We start from the raw sequence: 25,872 nt of genomic DNA, 5'->3' as shown, positions 1-25,872 counted from the left end.
TACGATACCACCGCCTTCCGCGCGCACATCGACAGCACAGACGACCGTCGAGCCCGCGAGGCTATCAGCACGCATCAAAAGCTCTCGCGTCTCTCGTGCGATTGTGCACCTGTGCCGACTCTTAAACATTATTTTTTGTTGCTTTGGTGATTCGCCAAGTTGATTAAAAGATTTTATCGATGCATCGAATAAAAAAATCGACAGTTCTTTTTCTTCGCTTTCGATAAAGACAGTTTGTTATTTGTGCAATTTATAAAATCACGTGTGACGAAGAAGGAAAGGAAGAAGGGTTGCGTTCGCCGGAAGGAGGGAGGAGTATAGTCTGTGGACTGGTAGCTGGTGAATGGGGAGAGAGAGAAGAGTGGGCCGTGAGTTTTGCTCTCCCTCCCTCTTATAAAGCTCTATAATTGCGAGAGCTGTTGTAGGCGCTTGCTGCGCGAAGGAGCCTCGCAAGGACGAACAAGCGGAAGACAGTTTCGCAGGCCCACGTGGTGGTATTCTCGTTCCTCGCATTATCATCGTCATCGGCAGCACACTTGACGATAGCTCTGCCTCGCGCAGTCGATGCGCGACTTTATCCGCGTGTGAACGTCGTCTTGTGTACGCGTGAATTATGCCGATCTCGTGGTGGTCGGTCGAGGACACTGCGTCACGATGACGCGCTTCCGCGCTACCACGTGAAACGCAACAAAATCAGACGCGACTCCCGCCAACAAAATTCACGATCGTTGAATTTTGTTTGTTGATTACTTCCGTTGCATACTGTCGCGCGATACAAAGCCGCCAAAGTGTCGTTCCCAACGAATTCGCACCACCAACGCAACGAGTGCAGCATGAGTTCCTACCAATTCGTCAACTCGCTTGCCTCGTGTTACGCAAGTGCCCAGGCCCAGCAACAACAAGGTCCTCGTGGCACTGCCAATTCGCCCGCTGAACCAATGCAAGCGGCTTCACCAGCTGGCACGGACTATTACAATCCCAATGCCGCGAGCACAGGCTATCCAACGCCATGTTACTCGCCGCAGCAGCATTATCCTCAACATCCTTACGCCGCTCCGGCGGCATCGAGCATGCAGCACTCCGCGCCAACGGGTATGATTGATTACACGCAACTTCAACCACAGCCGAGACCTCAGCCACAGCATGGTTTACATCAGCCGAGCCAACATCATCATCTTCAGCAGCAACAGCAGCAGTTGCACGCGGATCCGACGAGTCCATTGCTTCAGGCTGCCGCTGCGGTGGCTGCGGCGGCAGCGGCAGCTTCTGGACCGTCTACTTCGAGTTGCAAGTATGCGGATTCAACGAGTTCTTCGACGAACGTGTCGTCGCCTCAAGACTTGACCACCTCGACTAACGCAAGGAATAGTCCTGCGCCTGGTTTGGCTGCACCTGGCACTAGCAAAGCTGGTAGCAGTGGACAAATCAACTCCACACCTGGTGGGTCGTCCAGGTCGTCTGTTGCTGCCTCGGCTTCGTCACCACCAAGTGGAAGTGGACGGCAAGCTGAAGGCAACGCGACGTTGACGACAGCTTCGTCGGCTTCTTCCCCAGCGTCCTCCACTAGTAGCACAAGTAGTACTGGCAATAATTCATCGAACAAAGGCAATAATTCTGGAGTTAACCCGCCGCAGATCTTTCCTTGGATGAAGAGGGTTCATATTGGTCAAAGTGAGTAAAGATTATAATAATTATCTTATATTTTAAGATATTCTTCAAAGCATTTCGATCACGAGTTATTCATATTTAAATGTATTCTTTTTTCAAAACGAAAGGTAAATGATGCATTTCATTGCTATGAATATTTAGAGCAAACATTGTTTCAAAAAAGTGTTTCAAAGTACAATACAATACAAATCAAATTATCTTTCTATTTGATTATTTTTTTTATTATTACCATTGTTATTATTATTATTGATGATAATAATATGTAGAAATATTCAGTTTCTTTGCTATTTAAAAATATGACTGAACGTTAAAATGAATGTTTAAGTAATCAATGTACGGATAACAAACTCAAGGCCCTCCATTCACTACAAAATTTACACTATTTGAAAATTTCTTGCAGTTCTTTTCATAAATTATTTTAAATTGTTAAACTGTCTGTCGCTAATATATCATCATTATCAGTTAAACTCGCATAACCAAAAATAAATATGTTTGAGATAAAGTAGATTAATAGGTTTACAATGCTTTTTATTATAAATATACAACAACCACAACTACTAAACTAGACAAAATTTCCAGTAAAAAATATAAATTCTATCTTGAACATATTGCGCACTCCAAAATTATAATTTTCTACTTGTTAAATTCAGAAAATGTCTTAAAAGATAAAAGGCTTATTTAGCTGAAAGAAACACCACCCAATCGCTTAAGAGTCCCACAAATCAAATTCTTTTGCATGTGATACGCCAACATGGCATCGTAAAGAAACAAAACCGAGTCGCGCAGAAAGAAAGCAAACGCAATGAGCAGCCCATTAGCCGATCCCCTAATAGTCATTCCACCAGTAGTCATCGTCGTCGTCGCCATCCTCCTCCCAAGGGTCGAAGACTAGAGAGAGAGAGAGAGAGAGAGAAAGATAAAGAGTGCGCTCTCGAAGGATGCAAAAAAAAATGAATCGAAATACCAGCCTAAGCTAAGTTTCTCGGTGGGTCCATGTGTGGTCGAGAAGTAGGGGCATAGCACAAAGAAAAGGAAGTAGTAGATGCGGCATGATGCACATGTTCTCTCAGAGAACGTCGGCTCTCTCGCAGATATTTTTTTCCGCACTCTCGTTCGAGATAAAGTCCGTTTCATCTGCCGGCGTTCGTCACACGTCATTGCCCGTTATTTATACAAAGCGCCGCTCTACTCGCAAAAGTGGCCTACATGTAGTACAAAAAGTACAAATCATGAAAATAAAATGTTTTCTTTTTTTTTCTGGAAACCAACGAAAATTAGCAAGCAGACGAGTATCTCTCTCATACTTTTTCTCGGATAAATCACCAAGCCAAGCGTCTTTTTTCCGCCTATAAATATCACTGATTAATGGCTGTTTTCGAATATCAACGGCGAGGCGCGAGCGTTCGATGCGTCGGACCCACAATACGCGCGCGCAAACTCGGCGATCGGATGGTGTATAAGAGCGAAGATGTTTTCTGTGGTTTATAAGTTTCTTTTCTTTTCCATTTGCTGTATCTGTATATGTGTGCGTGCGTGTGTGAGTGGGTGAAAAATATCAATTGCGAGATGACTGATTGGTGTTTTGAGATGTCTCAGGAGTGGTCGCTGTTGTTTCAATGTTCTTACGCGAGTTCCTTCATTGAAATATCTCCTACAATGAAAAATCTACGTATTTCAAGCTCTTGTTACACAACAAATCATAAAAGTTGATTTAAAACACCCATTTAAAAGAACAAAATTATAAAGAACATTTACATTACCATGATAAACTCACGCAATATTATGAACGTTTGAAAGAGAAACTCATCGCATTCCTAGCCTACATTCACAATCGTTATTCAATTAAAAAGAAAAGAAGGAAGAATTTTTACACGGTGATTGCAATAGTGATGCGAGCGCGATACATGTAGTGAATTCAGTCAAACGGTAAATTGCAGTATTTATGATGATTCGCGGTAAGCGAGAGTTTAACAAATGGATCGCGCGTATATAGGTGTCGAACGTGCAATGCGCATAGATCATCGATATACTAAATTATATAGACGAATTTATTGTTCCCGACGATCAATTCTCGCGGGGCCGTCACATTACGATTCAAAGTCAATCGTTCAAACACTCATTAGATGGCCCGCGCGCAGCGTAAGAAAGCAAAAATAAAGTGAAGCGAACGCCATAAATCACTTTCTCGAACTGATCCATCAGTCCCGTGCATACAGGCAGAGCAGAAATTCTTCGATTCGCGATGATCTGCACCTGCCTTGTTGATAAGCTTTACGTATTAGTGATTTACCGCGAGCGTGTATGCAGCCAGCATGATTCAGTCAGCGGGGAATTTGACGAAGAATTAATGGCGTTATGATATTGTCCGTGTGAGCGTGTGTCGGACTATAAATCAGACTGTGTGCATTGTCAAGCTACGGGGGCCTGAACTGCTTCAAGCATATTCACTTCTTCTTCCTTCATAGCTGCTGCGGGTTCATACCGCTTCTGATTTTCTATAAAAAAGGGGGGGGGGGCTCCTCGCGCAATTTTACACTTGTGGAGCATTCGCTGAGATGCCTACACTACCGATCGCTTCTCGGCGAAATATTTGAATTGAGATAACCAGTCGTGCTCCTGTATCTGAAAATTTACGATGTCGAATGAGAGATCTTCATTCAATCTGAATATTCTTGGAGATACGATTTTGTCAGCTATATTAATTTTTCGATGCACGAGCAACATCCAAATGCTTATGTAAACGTCGTTCAATGCAAGTCAGCGGCGTCTATTATAGTCCTTTCATTGAAAAAATGGAAAATGTTTCTCAATTTAAATTTAAATTTAGAAAAATCTTGCCATTAATTTTACTAACATTTTTGACAAGTATACGGAAGTCTGATGTGTCTGTTCGCTCAGTAAGAGTTTCCATGTGTTGATTTTTCTTCATGAAACATGAAAATCGCACGAAAGAGAGCTCACCACGTACGAAAATCTAATCTATTCAGCAGTTCGTTAGACTGCTCCTGACTGCACATTCCACTTCATTCATGTTCGCGCAGAGTACAGATAAGAATAAAAAAAGTGTCATAACTTTCAGAGCAGCCGAGCATATAAAGTCATTATATTCACAATGTTCTAGCAAAAAACGTAGCGAAAAGAAAAAAGAAGGTGCACAATTAACTATGACCGCGGTCACAGAGTGTAGATAGATAGATAGAGAGAGTGGGAGCGAAAGAGAGAGAGAGAGAGAGAGAGAGAGTTGAGCTCAACAGCTCAATTATATTGGTCATTATACGGGTAATCACGCAATTACGCACATAATCACGGCAACACACGCTTGCTCCGATAGAGCAAAACTCGTGCACACGAAGCTCAACAGAAAAAAAGAACGAGGAATCGAGAAAATAGAGCCTCTCGCACGAGTTAAGAAAAAAAATATCGATCAGAATTCTAAAAGCTTCTATAATACGAAGACGTCGACGAATGAATTATCGACTTTTCCGGGGCAACTGATATGATTGTGCACTTGTCTCTCTTTTCTTCTTATTAATTAGGCGGATCTCTTTCGCAGTGAAATAAAAAGGAAGATGTTTATTTACGAATCTTAAGTCAACGTACTCGCGAGAGTGATAAGACAAGAACTACTTGAGCAAATCGTTATGGCATTTCATAGCTGGTCGAGCGTGCGAGGGAGATTAGAACAAATAAATCGGAAACGCGCACGCGACCGATCTCTCAACCGAACGCTTCACGAGAATAGTTTCGTTTAAGAATGTCGAGGAATCTTTTTCTTCGCTCATCTCGGCCAGCAAAGCTTCTATTTATAGCGGGAAAGAGAAAACCAACGAGAACGCTGAATGTATGTGCGCGTGTGTGTATGTATGTGTGTATAAATCAGTATCGCCTGTTGTTATGGCAATCGCGCCAAGAGGAAAAGGGTTGAGAGGCCAGTTTGTAGAGAGATTGAGACGAGAGAGTTTTTGGAAAAAAGGAAAGGCTAATTTTCCATTTGTTTATGGCCGAACGGATTTGCGCTTTTCCGTTTATTGATTCGTTTCGTATGATTATTATCGATTCGCGTTTATATCGTTCCTTTATAATGATTCGTATGTATGTATGAGCTGTCAGATTATTGTTTAGAGAATCGTCTTGCAAATTTATTAGTCTTACGATTTTTCGGAGTATTATCGAAGTATGAATCACTTAACATTTAAACTGAATGAAAATTTTGTAAGATGGTCATAGCAATTTTTATCTTTAACATGGCCATGTTGTAAGAAATTATATCTTGGATTATCGCATATTTTTGCTTAACCATTGACTTTTATGAAAGCTACAATTTGTCGGTCCTCACGAGCGTTTTTAACGAAATAATTGAAAATTAAATTTTTCGACGATCGCCGTGAAAATAACTATCTTGAAGAAATCCACTCTTCAAATATAATGGCCCTCATATCCGCACATATCAATAAACCGAACAAATGTTCTCATTCTTAGTCCTGATTGCCGTAAATCAGTATTTACTTTTACGCGAGCATGATTATCCCTTCACCCTCGTATGAAAAAAAAAAGTTCAATCGCAAGAGTCGAAAATCCCGTGCTTTAAATATAATTTTCGAGAAAGAGAGAAATATACGCGTCCCGTCGCTTGGTTGTCGATTCGCTCACGCACACAAAATAATTCCGTCTCGAAAAGGCGAACTTGGAGTAGCGATATAATTGCGTAATTGCTGCGAAGAGAGAAAGAGAGAGAGAGAGAACGACCAAATAAATAGGGAGGAGGTCGATTTTCGAGAGCCGCCTCACGAAGTGTATACGGAGAGGGGATAGGCCGCATCTCACGGAAGGTGGAAGGCATAATTACAGCCCGATCGTTTCGCCATAAATAAAAGTCCAGGGAGAGTCACGAAAAAGGGAGCCTGCAGACGTATTCCCAAGACGCAAGGTCGAGAGAGAGAGAGAGAGAGAGAGGAAAATCGCGCCATGTGACACGACTATGTGGGCACACATGTGCAATTTTTCGAAAGGCGAACTTGGGCTGTACTAATGGAGCGTGAAAAGTGCCGCGCGCTGGGGCTGCGTGTGTTTCTTAGGCGACACTGGCCGCGGGGAGTGCGAGCATTTTACGAGGCTAGCAGGAGAGGGGGCAATTGTTTCTTTGTTATCGGCAAATTGGGGCATTTGCCCGCGCGAGTAGTATACATTATCTTAAACTATTGTCATGTGGTACGGCACGACGTGATTCGCATACTGTAGGAAAGGGGGATAGGGTTTAACTGAGTTATGGGAAAACTGTTGCCGATTTTATGATGTCGTTGGCAACGCGACTTTGCACGTAATAACTTAATAAAAGAGACGCCCTTTGAAAATTACGAGTTATATTGCCGGAGAACGTAACAATAGAATCGTATAAAAAAAGCACTATTACAGTTGAGCGTGTAGGTTGCGATAAAGAAAAAATGTATCAATTTATCTTTGTGATCGCGTTAGCTTGATATAAACCGCCAGAACAGTTAATGCATCTAGACGATTTCGCAACGAAAATTAGCCTCGTATTGGATTTTTTTTCTTTGTCGCGCGCTAAAACGTACGTTTTCTCGCGCGATCTAACCCAAGTCCTCGAGGTATATATATATTTTTTGTTGGCTCTCAACTTATCGGGTATTTCAGAGAAATTGCTATACGTAAAGTCCTGGTGTTCTGATATCCATTGCAAAATGAACGACTGAAAGTGTATTTTCATTTAGAAGTTGAAGAATGTTGAAAGTTTAAGAACGCAATTGAAAAGACAAGCTTACATAAAATATCCTTAGCATTTGAATTGATCGATCGATTATCAGGCATCTGCATAATTCAAACTGTCTGAAAAGATAAAATATTCTAAAGTCCAATAGAAAAACAACGTAATGAAAATGAATAGTAAGCGTTTATTTTCTCGGAAAAATATAAATGCAATCCTCAAACGCGGCGGCGTATCTCTTTCGCATGTACATATAATTCTTGTAATATTTAAGAAAAAATTGTTCAAACAATGGCAAACATACCTTACCTACTTTTCATTTCTCGCATTGTGTCTGTTCAAAAATAATGCGCGGCGCCGCACTCGAGCCAAAGAGTTACGAGGCTTGAGAACTGGTTTCCCCTCGATGCTTATCTTTTACTCGCTCGCTCGCTAATTGTTACGCTGCCGCGCTTTTTTCTGTCTCCTTCGAAAAATTTATAAGAATTTTAAAGTGGCGGCAGATTCTTCACTGTTTTCATTTTTTTTTCAAATGTGCTTCAGTGTGGCGCCGCGCGTCCGCGAAGATTTATGTGCGCGGCTCGTTGACTTTATGGTTCTTCGGGGATTTTATGGCGTGTAAATGTGTGTCGGAAGGATATCCCAGCCGAACACTGTGTAAATAAACGATGCTTTATTGATTTGCTCACACGTGTTTTGCCTAGCGATTATTTCGTTGTGGAGAGAAAAGTCTAATTGTCGCATTTAGAGCGAATAACTCAATGTCTTTTCTCTCTCTTTGTCCTCTTAATCTTGGCAAAGAATTTTTATTTCTTTCGACTTCCATCGAACAATTTAGAAAGCATAGGAAAATAAATCATACGGAAAGTATGTGTATGTGCGCGCGAGAACCGAACAAAATAAGTGAAATCGTTTGAAAATACTTACGAAATTTCAACACCAATAAATATTGCTCGATTTCACAAGCTCAAATGATTAATGTGTTGCTTCATTCGAGTTATCCTCATTGACCAGATTTATTTCGGTGATTCGATCGAAAAAAATCTAAATTTTTCACGTTATATAGCAAGTATCGAATAAATCATGTACTTTAGCTCGCTGGCGTTATAATGTATTCAGCTCGTAAGCCACCAGGTAAAACACCTCGACTTCGTTAAAAGCCACAATTTTTTTTTCTTCGGAAAGCCATATTTATGAGTTCGAATTTTACTGCTTCATCACGACACGCTCATACGTATACGTATATATATACAGAGCACTAAAATCCCATCTTGAGCCCTAAGCATGTTCTCCAACTCCATCGATCAGTCAATAATGTAGCATTTGATAGTGTCCCTTGTTCGGGCGCAATTACGCAATTGAAAAAGGAGAAACCGCAAAAGTGAAAACAGAACAAACCGCCGATAATCGCGAAATAACCATAAATCCCGATAGCGAGGAAAAGCGCATCGTCGACAGGGAAGCCTGTTGCTGCGGCAATGCCGTGAAGCTTCTCTCCGCGTGAACCGCCCCCTTCGACGGTGGCGGCGCTGGAAATTTACGAGCGTCGTGCGAAACAATGATCCTCATCGCCGGATGCTGCTGTGTGGGGTTAACCTTCGCATGCGAGCACGAAAGATGCCAGGCAGATAGAATTGGACTGCGCGAGATCTTTTGCTCTGCTTTACTTTTAGCTAAGCCTTTGAGGGCAAAAACTGCGGGGATTCACATTGACTTTCCGAGGCGAACGTATTGTGTTGCGCCAGAATGACATTTGGCCAGCGGAAAGATAAATCAACATTTCAGGGGAGCTGACTTTTGAACTAAGAGGGGTATATTTTGGCTTTGTTGGTTTTTGGAACGTTTACGTGGAAAGATCCAACCACCTTCTGAAGGTTGTGAGGAAAATTAGCAAGATAATTTTTTTTAATTCATTATGTTTTCAAGAACATCCTAAGTTTCTTTTTTTTCGTTTCGTAATTTTACTTTCATTCTTTAGTTGGAAAATTTGAATTCTTTTATTGCATCGATCATTATGGCAATTGGCATTGAAGATTTATGAAGCGCAATCTCAAAGTAAAGTAGACTGATAAGGAACTCTCATAATTACGTAAAATTATTAAGTTGCTTTCGCATTTATACATGATCAATTGCAAGAGAAATTCTGAGAGGCTGTCTAGTCTGCAAAAAACGGTTGAAAATTTAATAAATTAACGTATCGTAAATCATCGAAGACACAAAGTGTAAAAAATAATAGCGAAAAATTGTACGAAATAATGTCTTTGTAAACTAATAGCGTATTTCATGAAAAATATTGTTCATGAAAGCCACTTGCAAGCTCGCTAACATACAGATTTGATTGTCTTTTTCACGGAACAGGATTTAAATTCACCGGAGAGAGTAATACATCAAACACCGGCGCAGCCCAGTCAAATGATGACATCGCTGGAATAAATTTCTCAGCCGAGCGCAACCACGAGAAAGCCATGAAAATTCGATTAGCTTCAGGACGAGTGCTAATTTTACCCTCTCTCTCTCTTGCAGTGAATAAAGCTTTCGCATCATGAGCTACGCACAGCGTCTTGCGCGTCGGCCAGCGGGAAAAATCGACTCTTAATCCCCCAAGAGAACGACCCACAGCCTACGTTCGTATATATAATCTTGCACGTGCGCGAGCGAAAGAGCGAGCCAACGGCGCTTGATGTGATGCTTTTACGATTAAATCGGGAAGTCTTCGAGAATGCGTGCGTGTGCGTGTGACGTAAGTTCGCGTTGATCCCACGTGATTTATATACTTTGTCGGCGGCGAGCGCGAAGAAGACGTCGCGCCATCGAAGAGGCGAGCAGAAGAAAAGTAGCAACAATCGCCGGATGCGCAAGAGCAAACAATCGCATGTGGTGGCATTTTTGTACACATCGGTTCGCGCGCATCTTTCTCTCTCTCCCTCTCTTTCTCTCTCTTGCTCGTTTCTTCCTTTTTATTTTATAATACGCGCGCACGGCGACGGAGCTGTCTTCGGTTCATTTCTTGTCATCTCGCTGAGCGGCGATATTTCATGTACGCGTCATCCCGCGCACGGCATTTCTGCGCGTAGCTTCTCCTTTTTTACTTCACAGAGTGCCGCTTGCGCCGTTTTGTAAAAAATTCAACGAGTTGCCTGCTGTTGCAAAAGAAAAACAGAATTTCTTTTCGAGTGTGTCCTTTATGTTTTATTGACAGACTTCGAACCCGAGTAAGATATTCTTGGGAAACTTTTAAATCCTTGCAACATTATTTGCCTGCTGATTCTCAAACAGCAATTTGCTTTCTATGTGTGAATTGGCTACGTCGAACTATATGAACATTTAAATCTTCTTTAATTTCTGCAAGTTCAGGAGTAGTTGGAAAAAAGTATTAATAAGTTCAACGTTGCCCGTTAATCCATAAAAATGATTGACAGTGCATCTTAGCCATTTCAACTCTCTACCAGCAACCGACAAGAAGAAAAAGCTGGGTACCAGAAGTACGATAAGTGTACCATAAATTTAATGGTTCCATACACCACCGTATATTAGAATCGTGATATTCAAATACGCATGGAAATCAAGGACACGCACGCAGCAAAAGCGAAATCGTGGTCGACTTTGGATTCTCCGCGAACTATAAGGTGGCGCAACATAGATCACAGCACGCGCGAGTATACACACAGGGGCGGAGAATCGTTCGGCTCGCGCGACCTCGACAGCCATAAATAAACGTTCGCGTTCTCGTGAGCGAGGGTCTATACATGTTTTAAGTTTATACCACCGCAGCGCGCTTCTAGAGAAGGCTTTTCCCTAGCGCGAAACGTTTTCTTAACCAGGAAGAATGCAACGGACCATCGAGAACGACACGCTGGCAGGGCAACCGACCATCTTTTCACTTTTCCTTTCCTTCTTACTTTTTGAAGGAACTGGGAGCATATGCGTGGTTTGTTGGCAAACAATAGCCGAATTTTTCACCGCCTTTGAGTTATGCTAATTAAGGGCGGTAGCGACAGATTCACCCACCCAGTGTCAGTTTGAAAGCGCGCAAGAGTATATATGTGGCGGTCGGTCTTCTATGGTGAAAGTTTGGTCGAGGATAATGAAAAATTTAGTACGGAAAAATTTCTATTGTTCGACAAAGCACGCAATGTTAAAAAGAGAAGCTGCGGCTTCAGGAAAGTTTGAATAATTGCGGTCAGCAGGAAATGTTGTTGAACTCCTCCTGGACTTCATAGTTCCTTCTGGCAGGCAAACGCTTTTCTGTGAATAATTGTAATCATTAATTATTTTCAAAATTAACGTTCTTATAAAATAAATGCAAACGCTGCCACTTTCCCCCGTACTTGAATTTTATGTACACGAAATAATTAGATACAAAACTCCTCGAAATTCAAAACACCTAGATAAGTAGTAAAAAAAATAGAGAGCGAAGAAGTTCGGCTCGATAAAACTTCATCTAGGCGAGTTTTAACGCTAAACTTTGCTTCTCCTCCGAGGCGAGTACTAGTCGGCGAATCAATTTTTTCCTCGCGATATAGGCGTGTCTGTGGAGAGGGAATATCTTACATTTAGCCTACATCTACGCGGATTTCTTAGTGATCGCGTGCATGTATACTTGTGTATATATCTGTGGAGTGTAGGAATCGATCGATGCGGTACTCGATAATTTGAGACTACTTGCCAAGGGCTTCCTGATTTTGCATTTAAAATTCAGCAAAAATTATACCAAGCTTTATATATGCTATTATGCAATGTGTGTGTGTGTGTGTGTGTGAATGTGTCTCTAATGTAGACCAAATTGATGCCGACGTACACCCCTTAGCTAAATTTCATCTTAATGCAAGGTGATACGTATCTTCCCAGACTTTCGTCCCTAATTATTTCTTAAGTCGATTACACGTCAAATGCCATTACTTGTGGAGTTCTTACTCTATTCTGCACATCTACTGCTGCAATTTCATTTTTTCATATGCAATTAGTTTTATTAAAGTGAACACACATGCAACATAAATTATTCATAAGGGGATAATTGTTGAGTACTTCGACAATCAACAAATTCAACTACAATCGTAGGATATTTTAAAAGTAAAATAAATATAATTGTTATACGAATAGAATGAATAGAAGCTTTTTTCTGAGCAGTGATAACTAATTATCTTACAATGGTGGAAAGCTAAACAATATATTCGTGTGATTGACTAATTGAAGCACGCGTAACTTTTTGAAACGAAACAACATTACGAATCTTCGCAGCTTTAACAATAGCAAACTTGAAGAAACATACCAAGCAGCCCGCCCAATCACAAATACATATATATATAAAGAAAAAAGAATATCGCGGGGCTATTGTTCCGTGAGTCATTAATATCCTCTCGCGCTCCGTATTTGAAGGCAGGCGGCAGGCGATTGATAGCTCTCTTACCTTCCTTATCGAAAACTTATCAGAGCAACAGCTGCGCGGACGCGACCTCCAACACACGCGCATACGTACGGTGACCGTTATCCCTTTTTGCTGCTTCACTAATGCAACGGACAGAGGAGAGAGCTGCAGCTCGCTCGAATTGCGCTGATTTATTTCAAGCGAATACAATCGCGACGGGCCTCGCTCATTTTCTTCGGTCGGCGAACTTGCGCTCGCCGCGCTTGATTGAAGAATGAGCGAGTTTAGTTATGCTAATTCACCTGGAATTTATGTATTCGGGTCGTTCAACTGCTCAACTGCGCTTATGCCTTGTCGGAGAAAATAAGTGTAATCACGGGCGCAGGTGGGATAGTTGATAATTATTGATACCGAGCACAAGTTATACACACTTTCCACGCGATTTTCCAAAAGCAGCTAAACCATTTTCTCGCACGATGGTAGATATGGCAAAATAAAAGGAACTAGGTCAGCGATTAATTATTTCGATTTATTTATATGCAAAGTCGTCATGCGTGCATTATTGTTGCGCAGGCGCACTCGCGGTAAAATGCATTCTAAAGATTGTTGGTGGTGAGCGAGCGCGCGCGCCAGAGAGATCGGCCCGAGCTGCCGTCAAGTGATGGATGGAGACATGGAACATCTATCCCCATTCTCTCTTTCTCTTTCTCTTACCCGATACGTACGCGCGTATAGCGACTCATTCCATTGTTGTCCTTTCTTCGGGCTTTTGCTCTTTCGCGTAGGAAAGCGTTGCTCTTTTTCCTTGTGCTTATGCAAATCACGAAAATATTCGTTATTGTGCGAGCATTTATTTTACTTTGGTTGCGAAAAAATTAAATGGTCGAAACGCGATTTCGAGGGTGAAACTTGAAAAATAGTACATTATGCACCAAGGGGGCACAGTGGGCAACGGACGCACTGCCGGCCGAGCGAAGCGAGGTCGGAATTATACACAGTGCGCGATTTGCCTACTGTACTGTACTCCCGTGGTGCGTATACGATTTTTCCGACATAGTAACGCATCGACTGTCTAAAAATAAATAAATTCGTGCGATGCGCCATGTTTACCGCTCGAGGCACAACCGAGATCGGTAAAGATGCACCATACATGCGCGAAGCACTAATTTCAGGCTGTCCAAGCGGCTCTGCGCTCCCTTCTAGGAGGACGCAATCACCACTTTGCGCGCAATGTGCGGAAAAGGAAAACTGAAACAACAGGCTTGCGTATATCATAAAAATCACGTTTAAAATAAATATTTCACCCCTATAAAATAGCTGGCGCACATTCTTAAACACTTCACGAAAAAGAAAATCCATTAAAGTATCAGTGCACGTGCATCATCTTTTGTGGTGGCTCTCGGAACTCTTAGATCGGACAGTTATAAATAGATTCAAAAATTATAGCTTTTCAATTTGAATGCTACTCGCAGTACGAACAAGAGAGATCAGAGAGAGGGAAGATACCTTTTAGCTGAGAGCTTTTATACCAAGAGAAAGTTTGCGCATCATTTGTTATCTCTCGCGGTAAAGGAAAGATGCCTATCCGTTTTTCCAACCCTCGCGCAATGAAGCAAGAGAATGTAGGCTTGTTTCGGGACAATTTAAGCGTCTTCCATACAATGATTCTCTCTCTCTCTCTCTTTCTCGCTCGTGTAACGGAATTCAATTAACGTTGTGTCCAAGTGCGCTCGTCTTCCTTGGATGTTCTTTTTTCTTTGGCCTGCTGAAGTGTAAAAAAGAGATTGTATTTCAAGTCATGACATTTTCTCTTTATTTGGCTACTTTGCAGCGCTTCTTGAGAAATATTTATACAGAGATTGATGATCATCAGCGTTTCATATCTCGCTTCTGTATACATTTCCTTCAAAATCATTACGCAATCATAAGTAATAAAGCGCCACTAAACGTCCGAGCATGTAAATTGTCTGCTTATTTACATAATATGAGAAACCAAAAATATACCTGATCCAAAAATAATGGCACATGTTTACTTGCTCCAAATTATAATGAGTTTCGGATCGGTTAAACCCTCTCAAAAGTAGTGCGATCATGGTTTCGTAACAGGTAGAGAGCAAAATCCGCACGTCGTTCGTGGAATGTCGACAGGTCGTTGATATTATAACGCGTAGAGAGAGAGAGAGAGAGAGAGAGAAAGAGAGAGAGGGATTCTGTTGGATCTTTGGCCCGCATATTGGAAACAGCTGCGCTCGCGGGGAATGATCACAAATCAGAGCGCGCAAAGCTGAATGACGCAAAACACGCCTAGGTAAATTTAAATTGCCCGTGCGGCATGTCTGCCGTGCGCTAAGCCCTAGTCTCTCTCACTCTCTCTCTCTCTCTCTCTCTCTCTCTCTCTCTCTCTCTCTCTCTCTCTCTCTCTCTTTCCTCGAAGCTTTTGTTTTCTATATGCGTATGTTTTCGCCCTTTTTGCTTTTTATGGCTACGTCGAGCTAAAGAGGTGCAGCTTCTGCGAATGTGAGCAATTAGAGCTTGTTGTTTGATCGCTGTCATATAGTGCACCGTTTCCACAAAGAAATGTTAATTTAATTAGAATATACTATTATTTGCATCCTTGGTACTTCTATCATCCCACGAAAGTATTCACATTAAAAAAATATTTTAGTCAAGACTTATTAAAAAATTAACTTGACGTAAGCTTGAGTGCAGCTAAATTGCATAGTTTGTTAATATACAGATATCAAATTATAATTTCTTCTATAAGTTTGTCTCAAAATATTTTTCTTTCTTGTCAACTTGACAATGAGATATTCCTAATATTTGAACGCAGTTTCCACGAAGTTGCCCTCAATTAAGCATCGCAGCTGACCCGTTTCACTCTCGCAACACACTCCTTCAATTAATCTATCGATCTTCCATTTCAAATAATTATACCCATCGCATCTCGAGCTCTCTTTTTACACGTATCTTGTAGTTTTGCTGGCCTCTATCCAGAAGTTCGCGCAAAGCTATGCTTGCGCGTATTATCGCGCGCATTCGAGAGAATTTCAGCAAATCCCGTTGTACGAGCGTAAATTTGGTTAGCTTCGCTTTTCGTTTTTAAGCCTGCAGTAGCTTGTAGTGTCTGCGCGGTCGCGAGGTTGACGAGTCAGACCGCCACAGTGCCGCGCGCGAAAATTCCACGGATGACGACGACTTTGGCGTTTCATTCGTTCTACTGAGCGACGCCGTGCAAAGGAGCGATGAAAGCAAATTCCACGGCACTGAAACAGCAGCAGCCAGCCCAGTCATTTATCAAAACTTGTAAAATTCAAAAATTTATTCAATATTTTTGAAATAATGTCGAAAATGTACATCCAAATTGATCACCATACTCGTTTACCCTCATGATGATAGTTCAGTCACGATCTAGTTTGAAAATAAGATAAAACGACAATTGTTAAGGAGAACGGTCAAATGAAAAGTAAAGTCTTCGGCTTATTATAACAATAGAGAATAATTGCCCATGATCAATTGAAAATAACATAGCCTTGCTTTTATACCCAAAGCATACTTGCTTTATCTCTCATCAAGGCTCTATCAAACTTCAAATCAAATTAACTCTCTGTACCGGCCAATCAGTTCGAGCAGGTAGTTGAAAATTGCAATTTACTGCCTCGCGATATGTGGACCTTAACAGATGGTTTTGATAACCCTTTTGCAAAATCTTAACTTATACACGTATGTATCATTGTTAACTTTCTTTTACGGCAATTCAAAGTCATGCAACCTGTTATAAATAACCATGATAAATACACGCGTATTATATTTCAAATTGAATTTATATTTTTTTAAGTTATTACAGCCTTATAATTTCATAGCAGTCCGCGTGCACGTAACAGCAACAAAATTCGCGATTCAATTATAAAAAGCATTAATCGTTCAATAAAAAAAAAAGAAAAGAGAAAAAAGTGCAGCACACAGCCTCGAAGAAGAAAAAATTAAGCGGAAATAAATTAAAGAAAGTAATAAATATGTATCTGCATGAAGAGGAGAAAAAGGCAACGCTGCAAACGTATACGTGTGCGGCCTCTCTCCGTTCGCTTGCAGGAATGACCCGATTGGTTGGGCGGTCGCGCAGCGCGCAGATGGAGAGAGGCAGATAACCAACTCCGCTCGCCAGCTTCGCGTATCAGATAACCCGCACGTGCATCATATAAGTGCTGTAGTGCACACCCATGCGAGCGTACAAATACATTGGAAATTCAGAGCGTGAGACATGCGGTCATCTTGGCGCTTAATCAAGTCATTGCAATCGAATATCGCGGATAGGTTTCGACTTTTAAACAATTAATTATTGAAACACATTGTTTCAAAGCGAAAGAGAGAGAGAGAGAGAGAGGGAGGGAGAGAGAAATGTATGATGAATTTTCGAAGTCGCGTGCGCGTGTACGTCGATTGATCATCTTACCGTTATTGAATCTTCAAAGGAGAACTTTTCAGACGTGTGATTGATTGTTTTTTAATGTAAGAAACTCTTTCCATTCGACTACGCTTTGGTAACTTTAATTTTTTTTTTTTTCGGTACGATTGATTTTTTTCTTCTGTCGATGTATACTTACACTCATCAATATTGATCAAAACATATTAACTATTTCATACGTTTCGTTTCTTTATAAGAAAACGGAACCGATTTCAATTCAATAGTGAAAAACATTCTTCATCTCACGATAACCTCAGAGCTGATAATTTTCTCATTCGAAAAATCTCTCTAAGATATTGGAAGCTCATATTTGAGAGAAGGAAAAATGATAGTAATTTATCATCGAAAGCAGTTCAAAAAACGGCTCGGTCCATTACAGCAACTGGCCAAGCCTCCAGCTGACAATCGCGCGCGAGATGACACTTTTTCGTAATCGTTTTAAATATAGAGAGAGCGCGCCGTGCGCACCAGACTGATCCACAACGTGGATAAGAGATTCGATCCCTATATCGCCACATGTCGCAACGACGACATGGCGGTGTCAAGAGAAACGATAGACAGAAAAAAAAATCAACAGAGACAACGTTATCGCGTACTAGACAATAACTCGCTTATGAATAGAACTAAGCAACTTTTTTTTTCTTCTCAGCTTCGTGTTTGACGATGAATCATGGCGTTGTAATGAGCATAATAAAATCCGCGAGAGACAACTTTTACTTGGCTTGTTGCTGCAGAGAGGTGAAACCTAGCGCAGGTGTAAGGCTGATTGCATGCTAATTTTATGGCGCGGTGATTATGTCCATGCAAATTAACTGCTTCGATGCTTGAATCATACACGGTCTCTTGCTAAGTTTTCACTTGAACAATTTTAATTGTTTAAAAAGATATTTTAATTCACTTGACTGTCTAACATAAACGTCAATTGCAAAATCGCGGATGGATTACTTTGAAATTCTTCAGAATGAATTATCGAAATTTCATCTTCTTGTTCACTCGTTATCCTTTCTTTCAATATTCGGAGAAAAACGAAGCATTCGAGGAAAAGTTGCAGCGTGCGAACAAAAGCATACGAACGAGCAAAAGAATGTAAAAGCTTGCTAGCTGCAGGTATGTAGATATATATAGCGTTACAAGCCCGAACTGAGCTGCGCGCATATCTGTCGACGAATCTCTCTCTCTCTTTCTCGAATCTCCATAGTCTTTAAGCGCAGGCCCGTGTCGTCGTGTCAAAGTTGTGCGCTCGTCAGTGCTGCTGCTGCTGCTGCCCCCCTTTAAACTCTTAATAGAAACGAAGCTTGTATTCCACGTTCAGCCTCCCTGGTACCAAACTTGTCACTGCCGCAACTTGACTGACGTTTCGGCTTCTCTCTCTGACCGGGACGTAATGTATACCATATCGATTTTCTTTTATTTTTTTACGCCTATTTTTACATCCCTAATAATGGCTTTATTATTTTTGCGAAATTGAGAGTGTTTTCCTTCTCGTCGGCTTTGTTTTTATTGACAAATATAATTATTAACTCCGCACAAGTACCTGCTTCAAATTTCGTTACAACGTGTATATTCTCTCACTCCCTCTTTCTTTCTCTCTCTCTCTTTCTCTCTCTCTCTCTGTTTGGATTTGAAAAGAAATCTTTGTCCGTCGCATAAACGCGCGGCAATTAGCTCGCGTCATTAATCATCGTGAAAGCCGCACTAACAGAAGCTCTCTCGCGATGAAAAATTACGATATCTAAAATCATTTGCTCCCCCCCCCCCCCCCCCAAAAAAAAAGAAACAAGCAGTAAACGGATGCAGAATCGAGAACACTGCGATTATACATCAGCACGTACAGAAAGGCTCCATTTGTGTAACTGTGATATCCAATAATCACGATTCCGGGTATGATGATATCCACTTATAGGCGGCCGGCTTGTAATGAAAAGTTTTACACGAGTGGTATACCCAGGATGTATGCTCGTATTTAAGTGGATGCTCACGCAAAGTGCCGGCCGGGAGCGAACGACATCACATTCATTTATCATCGGCCCGGTGTGGTAGAAAATCCAACGCCGAATATCCTAACTCTATAAGTTTCGCGCATTAAAAAATGAAGTACTCGGCTCCTAACTTTTTTTTCACGAGCGCAATGTACCAAGTACACGGACACGCCAAGGTGAGTGTTTTCTATAATAGCGAGTACGTCGTATTTTGTTGTCGCGAGGCTAAGTAGTTTTGATTGTACAACATATGTCGGATGTTGATTAATAAAACGACGTTGTCTACGCTGGCGAAAGATCGAGATTTCTTCTTCGTTTATTTTTAGCTTACCACTCTAGGTTTTGTTACGAAGTTAGTCACACAACGGGTGATGGATTACGAATAGTTAGTAGTAAAAAAATAGATTTACGAAACGCTACGCGCGAAAATTAATAATAGTAGCTATTATGTTTTGCCTTATGTTTCTTGATTATCTCGGATTAGAGGTACTTTTGATATATGGTCGTCGCGAGCACGCGCACGAGGAGTTTTTAAAAATAACACGTCTTTTTTTCATTCTTTCGACAAGCTAACAGGTATCTTGAATTTGCGATATAAAATACATTTATCACTCGATGAGCGACTTGTGGATACTCGTTTGTAGAAAACTGCGAAATATTTCGCGTGCGCGTCAAACGGTCAATAACTTGAAAATTTGATATACTCGTTCTAATGAATGACGAATTCATTTATTTTCCTATCTGTCCGAATGAATCCATACGATTAAATATCTAGCGAAAGAAAGATAACAACAACAACAATAAAATGAAAAGATACGAAAGTAATCGATGCAGCCAAGAGAAGAGGATCTCCGTTAGGTTTAGGTCATTGTGGTGTATCGTAGGTGCAGCAGCAGCGATCGCACAAGGAACGCGAACAATTAATCACCCAGTCGGAATAGTGAATCGTTGTCCGAGAGCTTAACTGCGAGGGAGGTGGTTTTTGCCCGCGAGTACTGTGCCGAAAAAAGGCATCAGCTTCCGATGTAGCTCGATAGATAATCGCGTTGTAATTCGCTAACTAACTTTTCTCCTACAATCGCGTCATTCTCGATCCTTGACGCTAATTCATTTTGAAACTCATCGATGATCGCGCATCTAATTAGCATAGCGCGAGAAACGAAAGTCCAGCTGAATCGACGGAAAAATCCAGTAGCCTAAAAGAAAGATTTTTTGCGCGCATTCGGCAAATCGTCGGTCGAATAAGGGTCCAGACAGGCGAGAACTATTTATTAAAAAGTCGGCCGTGGTAGTCGACGTGCTACATCGGGAGGAAAGCGATAACGCCATCACACACTCGTATACATATACGCTTGCAGTCATTAAGCAACCCACACACACATCTCGCACCCTACTTTTACGTCTCAGACTATGTGCTGTATATATATATATATATATAAGTATATAATTCTTTCTCTCTCTTTCTCTGTTTGTGACGAGAGTTAGTTATCTGTCTGTCTGTAGCAGTTCGTCTCTCTCTTTTCTATTTTTCATCTTCAAACTGAACTCTATGTGCTCTCTTTCTCCCGGAATTTAATTTCTTTTTGAGTCGTCGATCACTTGGAAAAAAAAGAAAACTATCAACTCGATAAGCACATGTAAGTTTTATCCACACCGTCTTTTATTTTCATAGCAATATTGCTGCCTCTTATAGCACGCAGTTCCTCCTTTATTATTATTTTTTTTCATAAAAGCTTTCCATCTCTCTCTCGGGCGAAATTGTATCTCTCATTCGTGCAGCTCTGTCTTGAGCACACGCGCCACGCACCGACTATTAATAGTGCATTCATTATTGCTGTAAATGAGCCGCCTCTTTAATGTCCTCGCACCCACAGGCCGCGAAAGAGGGAGAGAGTTGTGTGTGAACACCGGCCTCGGCCAATTCGCATTCGCCATTTTTTTTCTTTGTATGCCAACCTTTCGCGCAAGCACAGCGCACGTTTGCGGCAACGATTTGCCCTTTGTATAATTTATAAGGCTCTCCCGGGCCTCTTCGGCCGATTGTTTCACGCCAAACAGTCGATAAGCCGCTTTTATTTATTGCGCGTACGTTCTGAAGGCGTATTAAACAGTTCCGTTAAGTTTTCTTGTTTGAGTGTTTTTTTCTAAGTCCTATATAGAGAATTATTGAGGGTACGGTATGTAGCAAAAAAATGAAAAGATAGTAGAGATTGATTATGCTTTTGATAAAGTTTCTATTGGATTCTAAGTCGTCGCAGAACAATTTTCCATGGAATTGTAAAATTGTTGTTTGCTTCAGACAAAGCGTATTCATTTATTTCAAGATTTTATAATTCTGAATAAACAATTCATGATAGTTTCTCATCTTTTAAAATTATGAAATCAGAGTCTTGTTTGTTTAGAGTTCAAAATAATTCTGATGAATTAAGTGTGAGGTTTTTTTCAACTTAGCGAGAACGCAAAAACTTGTTGCTCATGAAACATTCATGAAATATCAAGCTTGTGCCCTGCAGCCAATATTTCGGAATGAATTTAAAGTGTGTTTCTTTCGCGCGAACCACAAACGAGTTATGGAAGCATCACAAAATTTGTAACACCTATACGGCGCACTCAGAAGCTATATAAGCGCGAGAGAACGAGGTTAAACTGGCAATTTGCGCGCGGTTGCGAATTGAGATGCATATATAATAAATGTGAAACAGTGCGTATCCAAAAGTCTTCCTCACCCGCACACACACAGCTACGAGCAGCATATAGCACCTTTGGCAAATAAAATCCATTTTACCGATAGTAGCAGTAGCCAATGTAAACCTCGATAAATCGGCAGGGCAACGAAGCGAATCGCGAACGTTTGCGTCGAAAATCGCAAAATCGCCACCGCTCCAGATTTATCGTTCGCGATCGCGCGAGCTCTCGTGCAAATTAATTAGAATCGTGTCTCTCTCGACGGATACGCGTCGGTTAACGTCGTTCTCGAATCAGCGGCGGCGGCGGCGGCGGCAGTGGCGACGATGATAATAATAGCACCTTGAAAATTATTTACGGCGGATGCGCTGCCGCTGTACCAAGAGACTGTATATGATATCCCGTCGCAGGAGCGCCAAATTTTATAAAAGCCGAGCGCGAGCCGCTCCGGCGTTAAGCACGACTCGTTGAAATAATTAACGAGCTCGTCACGGGCTTCTATAACCTACGCGCCTCGCGTAAGCGAAGCTTTTATGCTCATAGAGCAGCGACTTTTATATTTATTACCGGTGAGCTCGTCTACACCTGGCCGCGACTTCTACTTTGACGAGATCTATAAATATCAGTGTTTGCAGTATAACACGGCATCAATTTTTATATGGAAATGAAAGGTTGACAACCGGTAGTTTACCTATATCGAGCGAAAAGTCACATTTATTTTTTCTCACTTTCAGAAGCGTTATCAACGATGCATTTTGATTTATTAAACCGCTCGGTTCTTCGAGAGATAATATCATTCAATTTTTAGCTGCACGGCAATTGCTGTTTGAAATTTCATCAATCTTTCGTAGGCTGGAAAATTAGCGAAGCTAAGACTGGTTTCTCTTTCTCTCGCGAGTTACATACACGCGGACACGCGGGATGGCGATATTGTACGTGCGACTAAAATGAATGGCATGATATAGAATGCTCGGTGATTAATGGGACGCAATTTATTTAATTGCAATGCTATTGCTCGCGTTTGTATTCTTTTGAGAGCGAGCGAAAAAAAAATGATACACTCGAGACTCGGTGCGAAAGCAAATTAAAGTGTGATAATGGTTTTTATTAGCATTGGATTAACCATTATTGACAGACCATTAATTAAGAAACGTTTTTGTAGTATTTCAATGACGCTATGGAACACACAGGTGCGAATTGTTAAAGTTACAATCGAAGGACAATGGAATAAATCATTGTAGCGAAACATTATTATTCAAGTCCGATTCGTCATTGATTTCTCTCTGTGAATAAGCTCTAATGAGTGTTTTATTGTCTATTTGCAGGTACAGTAAACGCAAACGGCGAAACGAAACGTCAGAGGACATCGTACACGAGGTATCAAACGTTGGAATTGGAAAAGGAATTCCATTTCAATCGTTACCTGACGCGACGACGACGCATCGAAATAGCCCACGCATTATGCCTATCCGAGCGCCAAATCAAGATTTGGTTCCAGAATCGTCGAATGAAATGGAAGAAAGAGCACAAAATGGCGAGCATGAATATTGTGCCGTATCACATGGCGCCCTACGGACATCCGTACCAATTTGCTCCGCACCCGAGCCAATTCGCGCATTTGGCCACATAGGACGAATTCTCGCCCGCCGAGCTCGGAGCTCACGCTGCTGCTGTCCGGTTTCCCGGCATGTACGGCGAGCAGAACTATTAAACAAGATTTATCAACGAACCACCAACCATTGGCTTCTTATTCGCTCGACATGTGAAAGCGCTTTATTGGAGGGCTCAGTTTTATTAGTGAACCTCCTCGACTCGTATCCGCCTCCTAGCCGCCTTCGTTGCTGCGTGTGCGAGCGCGCCTCTTGCTCTGTGTTCAACATTTTATTTATTTACTTTTTCTCCTTTATTCATTTACGCGCGATCGAACAATAACTTGCAATCTTTGATCTTCATGATGATTTTACTTGTGTCGACTATTATGGATTTAGAGAATTATTTTGCACTGTTGAAACTTTATGCACGGTCCGAGTTATCAGTGTGTTGCAATGACCACTCTGATTTATCGTTTGTTCATTATGCATACCTGGATTTGTTGCGCGATAGAAAAAAAAAAAAAAAATTTTTGTTTTGAAGAGTAGAAGTTCTCCATGATCATGAAGATCGCGCGTACCGCCCATCGACGGAAAAAGAAAAGGCAAGCGAAATCATCGCACACACAGCATGCCATACGGAGAGCGTTGCGGAATGCCAATCCCATTTTTTTTTTATATCAAGAGCCAATCACGTGCGCACACATATGAAGGCGGAAAGAGAAGCCAAAAGTTTCTGCCTGCCGTGCCTCGCCGTTAACGCGTGGAGGATGAATAATCTCGAAGAATTAAAAAAAACCACGAAGATGAAACACGAAATCTCACGATAGACTGGACGCGCTCCGAGAGATTCTCTTTCTCACAAACCCGCCGTAAATTATACATGCGCGAACGAAACGCATACGGAGAAGGAGAATCCGCCTCAGCGGGCGAGGATCACCGAAACTCTAGTGATTAAGCGTATTAGCCAAGTTTTGAAAAAGGGGGGAGAGAAAACGTTGTTGCGTTGCAGCTATTTAGCCAAACGTTTTTACGTATACGATCAGTTCTCTTTTAGTAGGAGAACGGAAAACTGTGTGATAATGAAAACACGACTGTGTGTGGGACTTTAAATCAATCAGTAATTAAGTAATAGTCCCGGTCTCCTGTATACGATGTTATAGTGAACAATTATAACAAAAATTAAACGAATTTTGTGTCGGTGGCTAGCTAATTATTTTCCATGTACGAAATATATTATTATTAAATTATTGGCTGTAATAATATTGCGATTGAAGTTTGTTTATTTACTAAAGTATATCTCGAGAACTGGGAAAAAAGCTTTTTTTTTTGTATATATATTATTTTATTCATTCGAGTACTTATGTGTCTTTCATTATCATTCTTCGCTTTCTATCGTCATATAATTATATTTCACGTTCATTTCTTTCTCTTTCTTTCTCACTCGTAAATGCCACCACCAGCACCACCCTCTCGTGATACGCATTATACTTTTCATATACATAGACGGCTGCACCTCCGCTCATCTAATATACATTTCTCCCCCGAAGTCTGATACTCGAGAGCCGATATAGATGTTAACGCGATATATAGATAAATATTAAAGAGGAAATTTATAAATATTATATTATGTATAGAAAGAGTGTGAGCGCAGAAAAACTAAAAGAAAACGAAATCCCTATAGGATAACGAAAAATGCAATATCTCGATTTATATATGTATAAATAGAGAGACGTAGTTTCTATCTTGCACGATATTATTTTTTTGTGTATACCGATTCATGTTTTTTTTTTATAGGACATAAGATGCCTGCTAATGCTCAAAGTGTTCTTGCCAATTCGATATTTCTTGCGCAATCGAAAGAAAAAGAAGACTATGTGAACTAAGCGCGATGATTTGTTCTTTCTTATGGATTCGCGTTCTCTCCCTTCTTTCATGGCAACACTAAAAATTGTGCTGTTTTTGAATGTTACTTAAAATTATAGAATATTTATATTACCACTTTGTCGTTGTTTCGGATGAAGAACATTGGTGTACATGTACAAAAGAAAAGAAAAGAAACGCATATAACTTATAAATCAAAGCTGTTTGCTTGCGTTGGCGTTTTCGTTCTGCACTCCAGAGAAATTCATTAGCGATGAGTGAACTTGTATTATACTGTGTACTAAAAGCAACAGACAAGAATGTTCAAAACCACGTGCGTCTTTCTCTCGTTCTGAATGTAGTGCTCGCTAGTATAACCGCCTATTTCTGTGCTAATGACTTTTAGGGCAGCTGAGTCGAGACACGCACATATATAGACGTATATATATGATTCGGCCTTTTAATCGTTAACTCGCCGCAATCCAGTTCCATATACACGATTCGTTCCCCCCCTCCCTCCCATTCGTGCGTGCACCACT

General features: G+C 41.1%; 1 protein-coding gene across 1 annotated transcript; it reads left to right on the top strand.

Annotated features, from left to right (window-relative positions):
- Positions 1-24,192, top strand: LOC131664925 (homeotic protein Sex combs reduced-like). Its single transcript, XM_058936403.1, has 2 exons — positions 1-1,671; positions 23,207-24,192. The coding sequence occupies exons 1-2, from the start codon at positions 834-836 to the stop codon at positions 23,509-23,511; spliced, it is 1,143 nt and encodes a 380-aa protein (XP_058792386.1). The 5' UTR covers positions 1-833; the 3' UTR covers positions 23,512-24,192.
- The last annotated feature ends 1,680 nt before the right edge of the window (positions 24,193-25,872 follow it).

This window comes from Phymastichus coffea, unplaced genomic scaffold (genome assembly GCF_024137745.1).
Source record: "Phymastichus coffea isolate CEN01 unplaced genomic scaffold, Cenicafe_Pcof_1.1 PCOF00046, whole genome shotgun sequence".
NCBI lineage: Eukaryota > Metazoa > Arthropoda > Insecta > Hymenoptera > Eulophidae > Phymastichus > Phymastichus coffea.
Note: the sequence above shows the minus strand (reverse complement) of the source record. Positions and strands in the feature narration are given on the sequence as shown.

What these genes read in the sequence shown, in the direction of transcription:
- LOC131664925 (XM_058936403.1), top strand. Translation starts at nt 834, where the DNA reads ATGAGTTCCTACCAATTCGTCAACTCGCTTGCCTCGTGTTACGCAAGT. An exon ending in GAGGGTTCATATTGGTCAAA is followed by an intron (nt 1,672 to 23,206) that starts GTGAGTAAAGAT and finishes GTCTATTTGCAG; the next exon opens with GTACAGTAAACGCAAACGGC.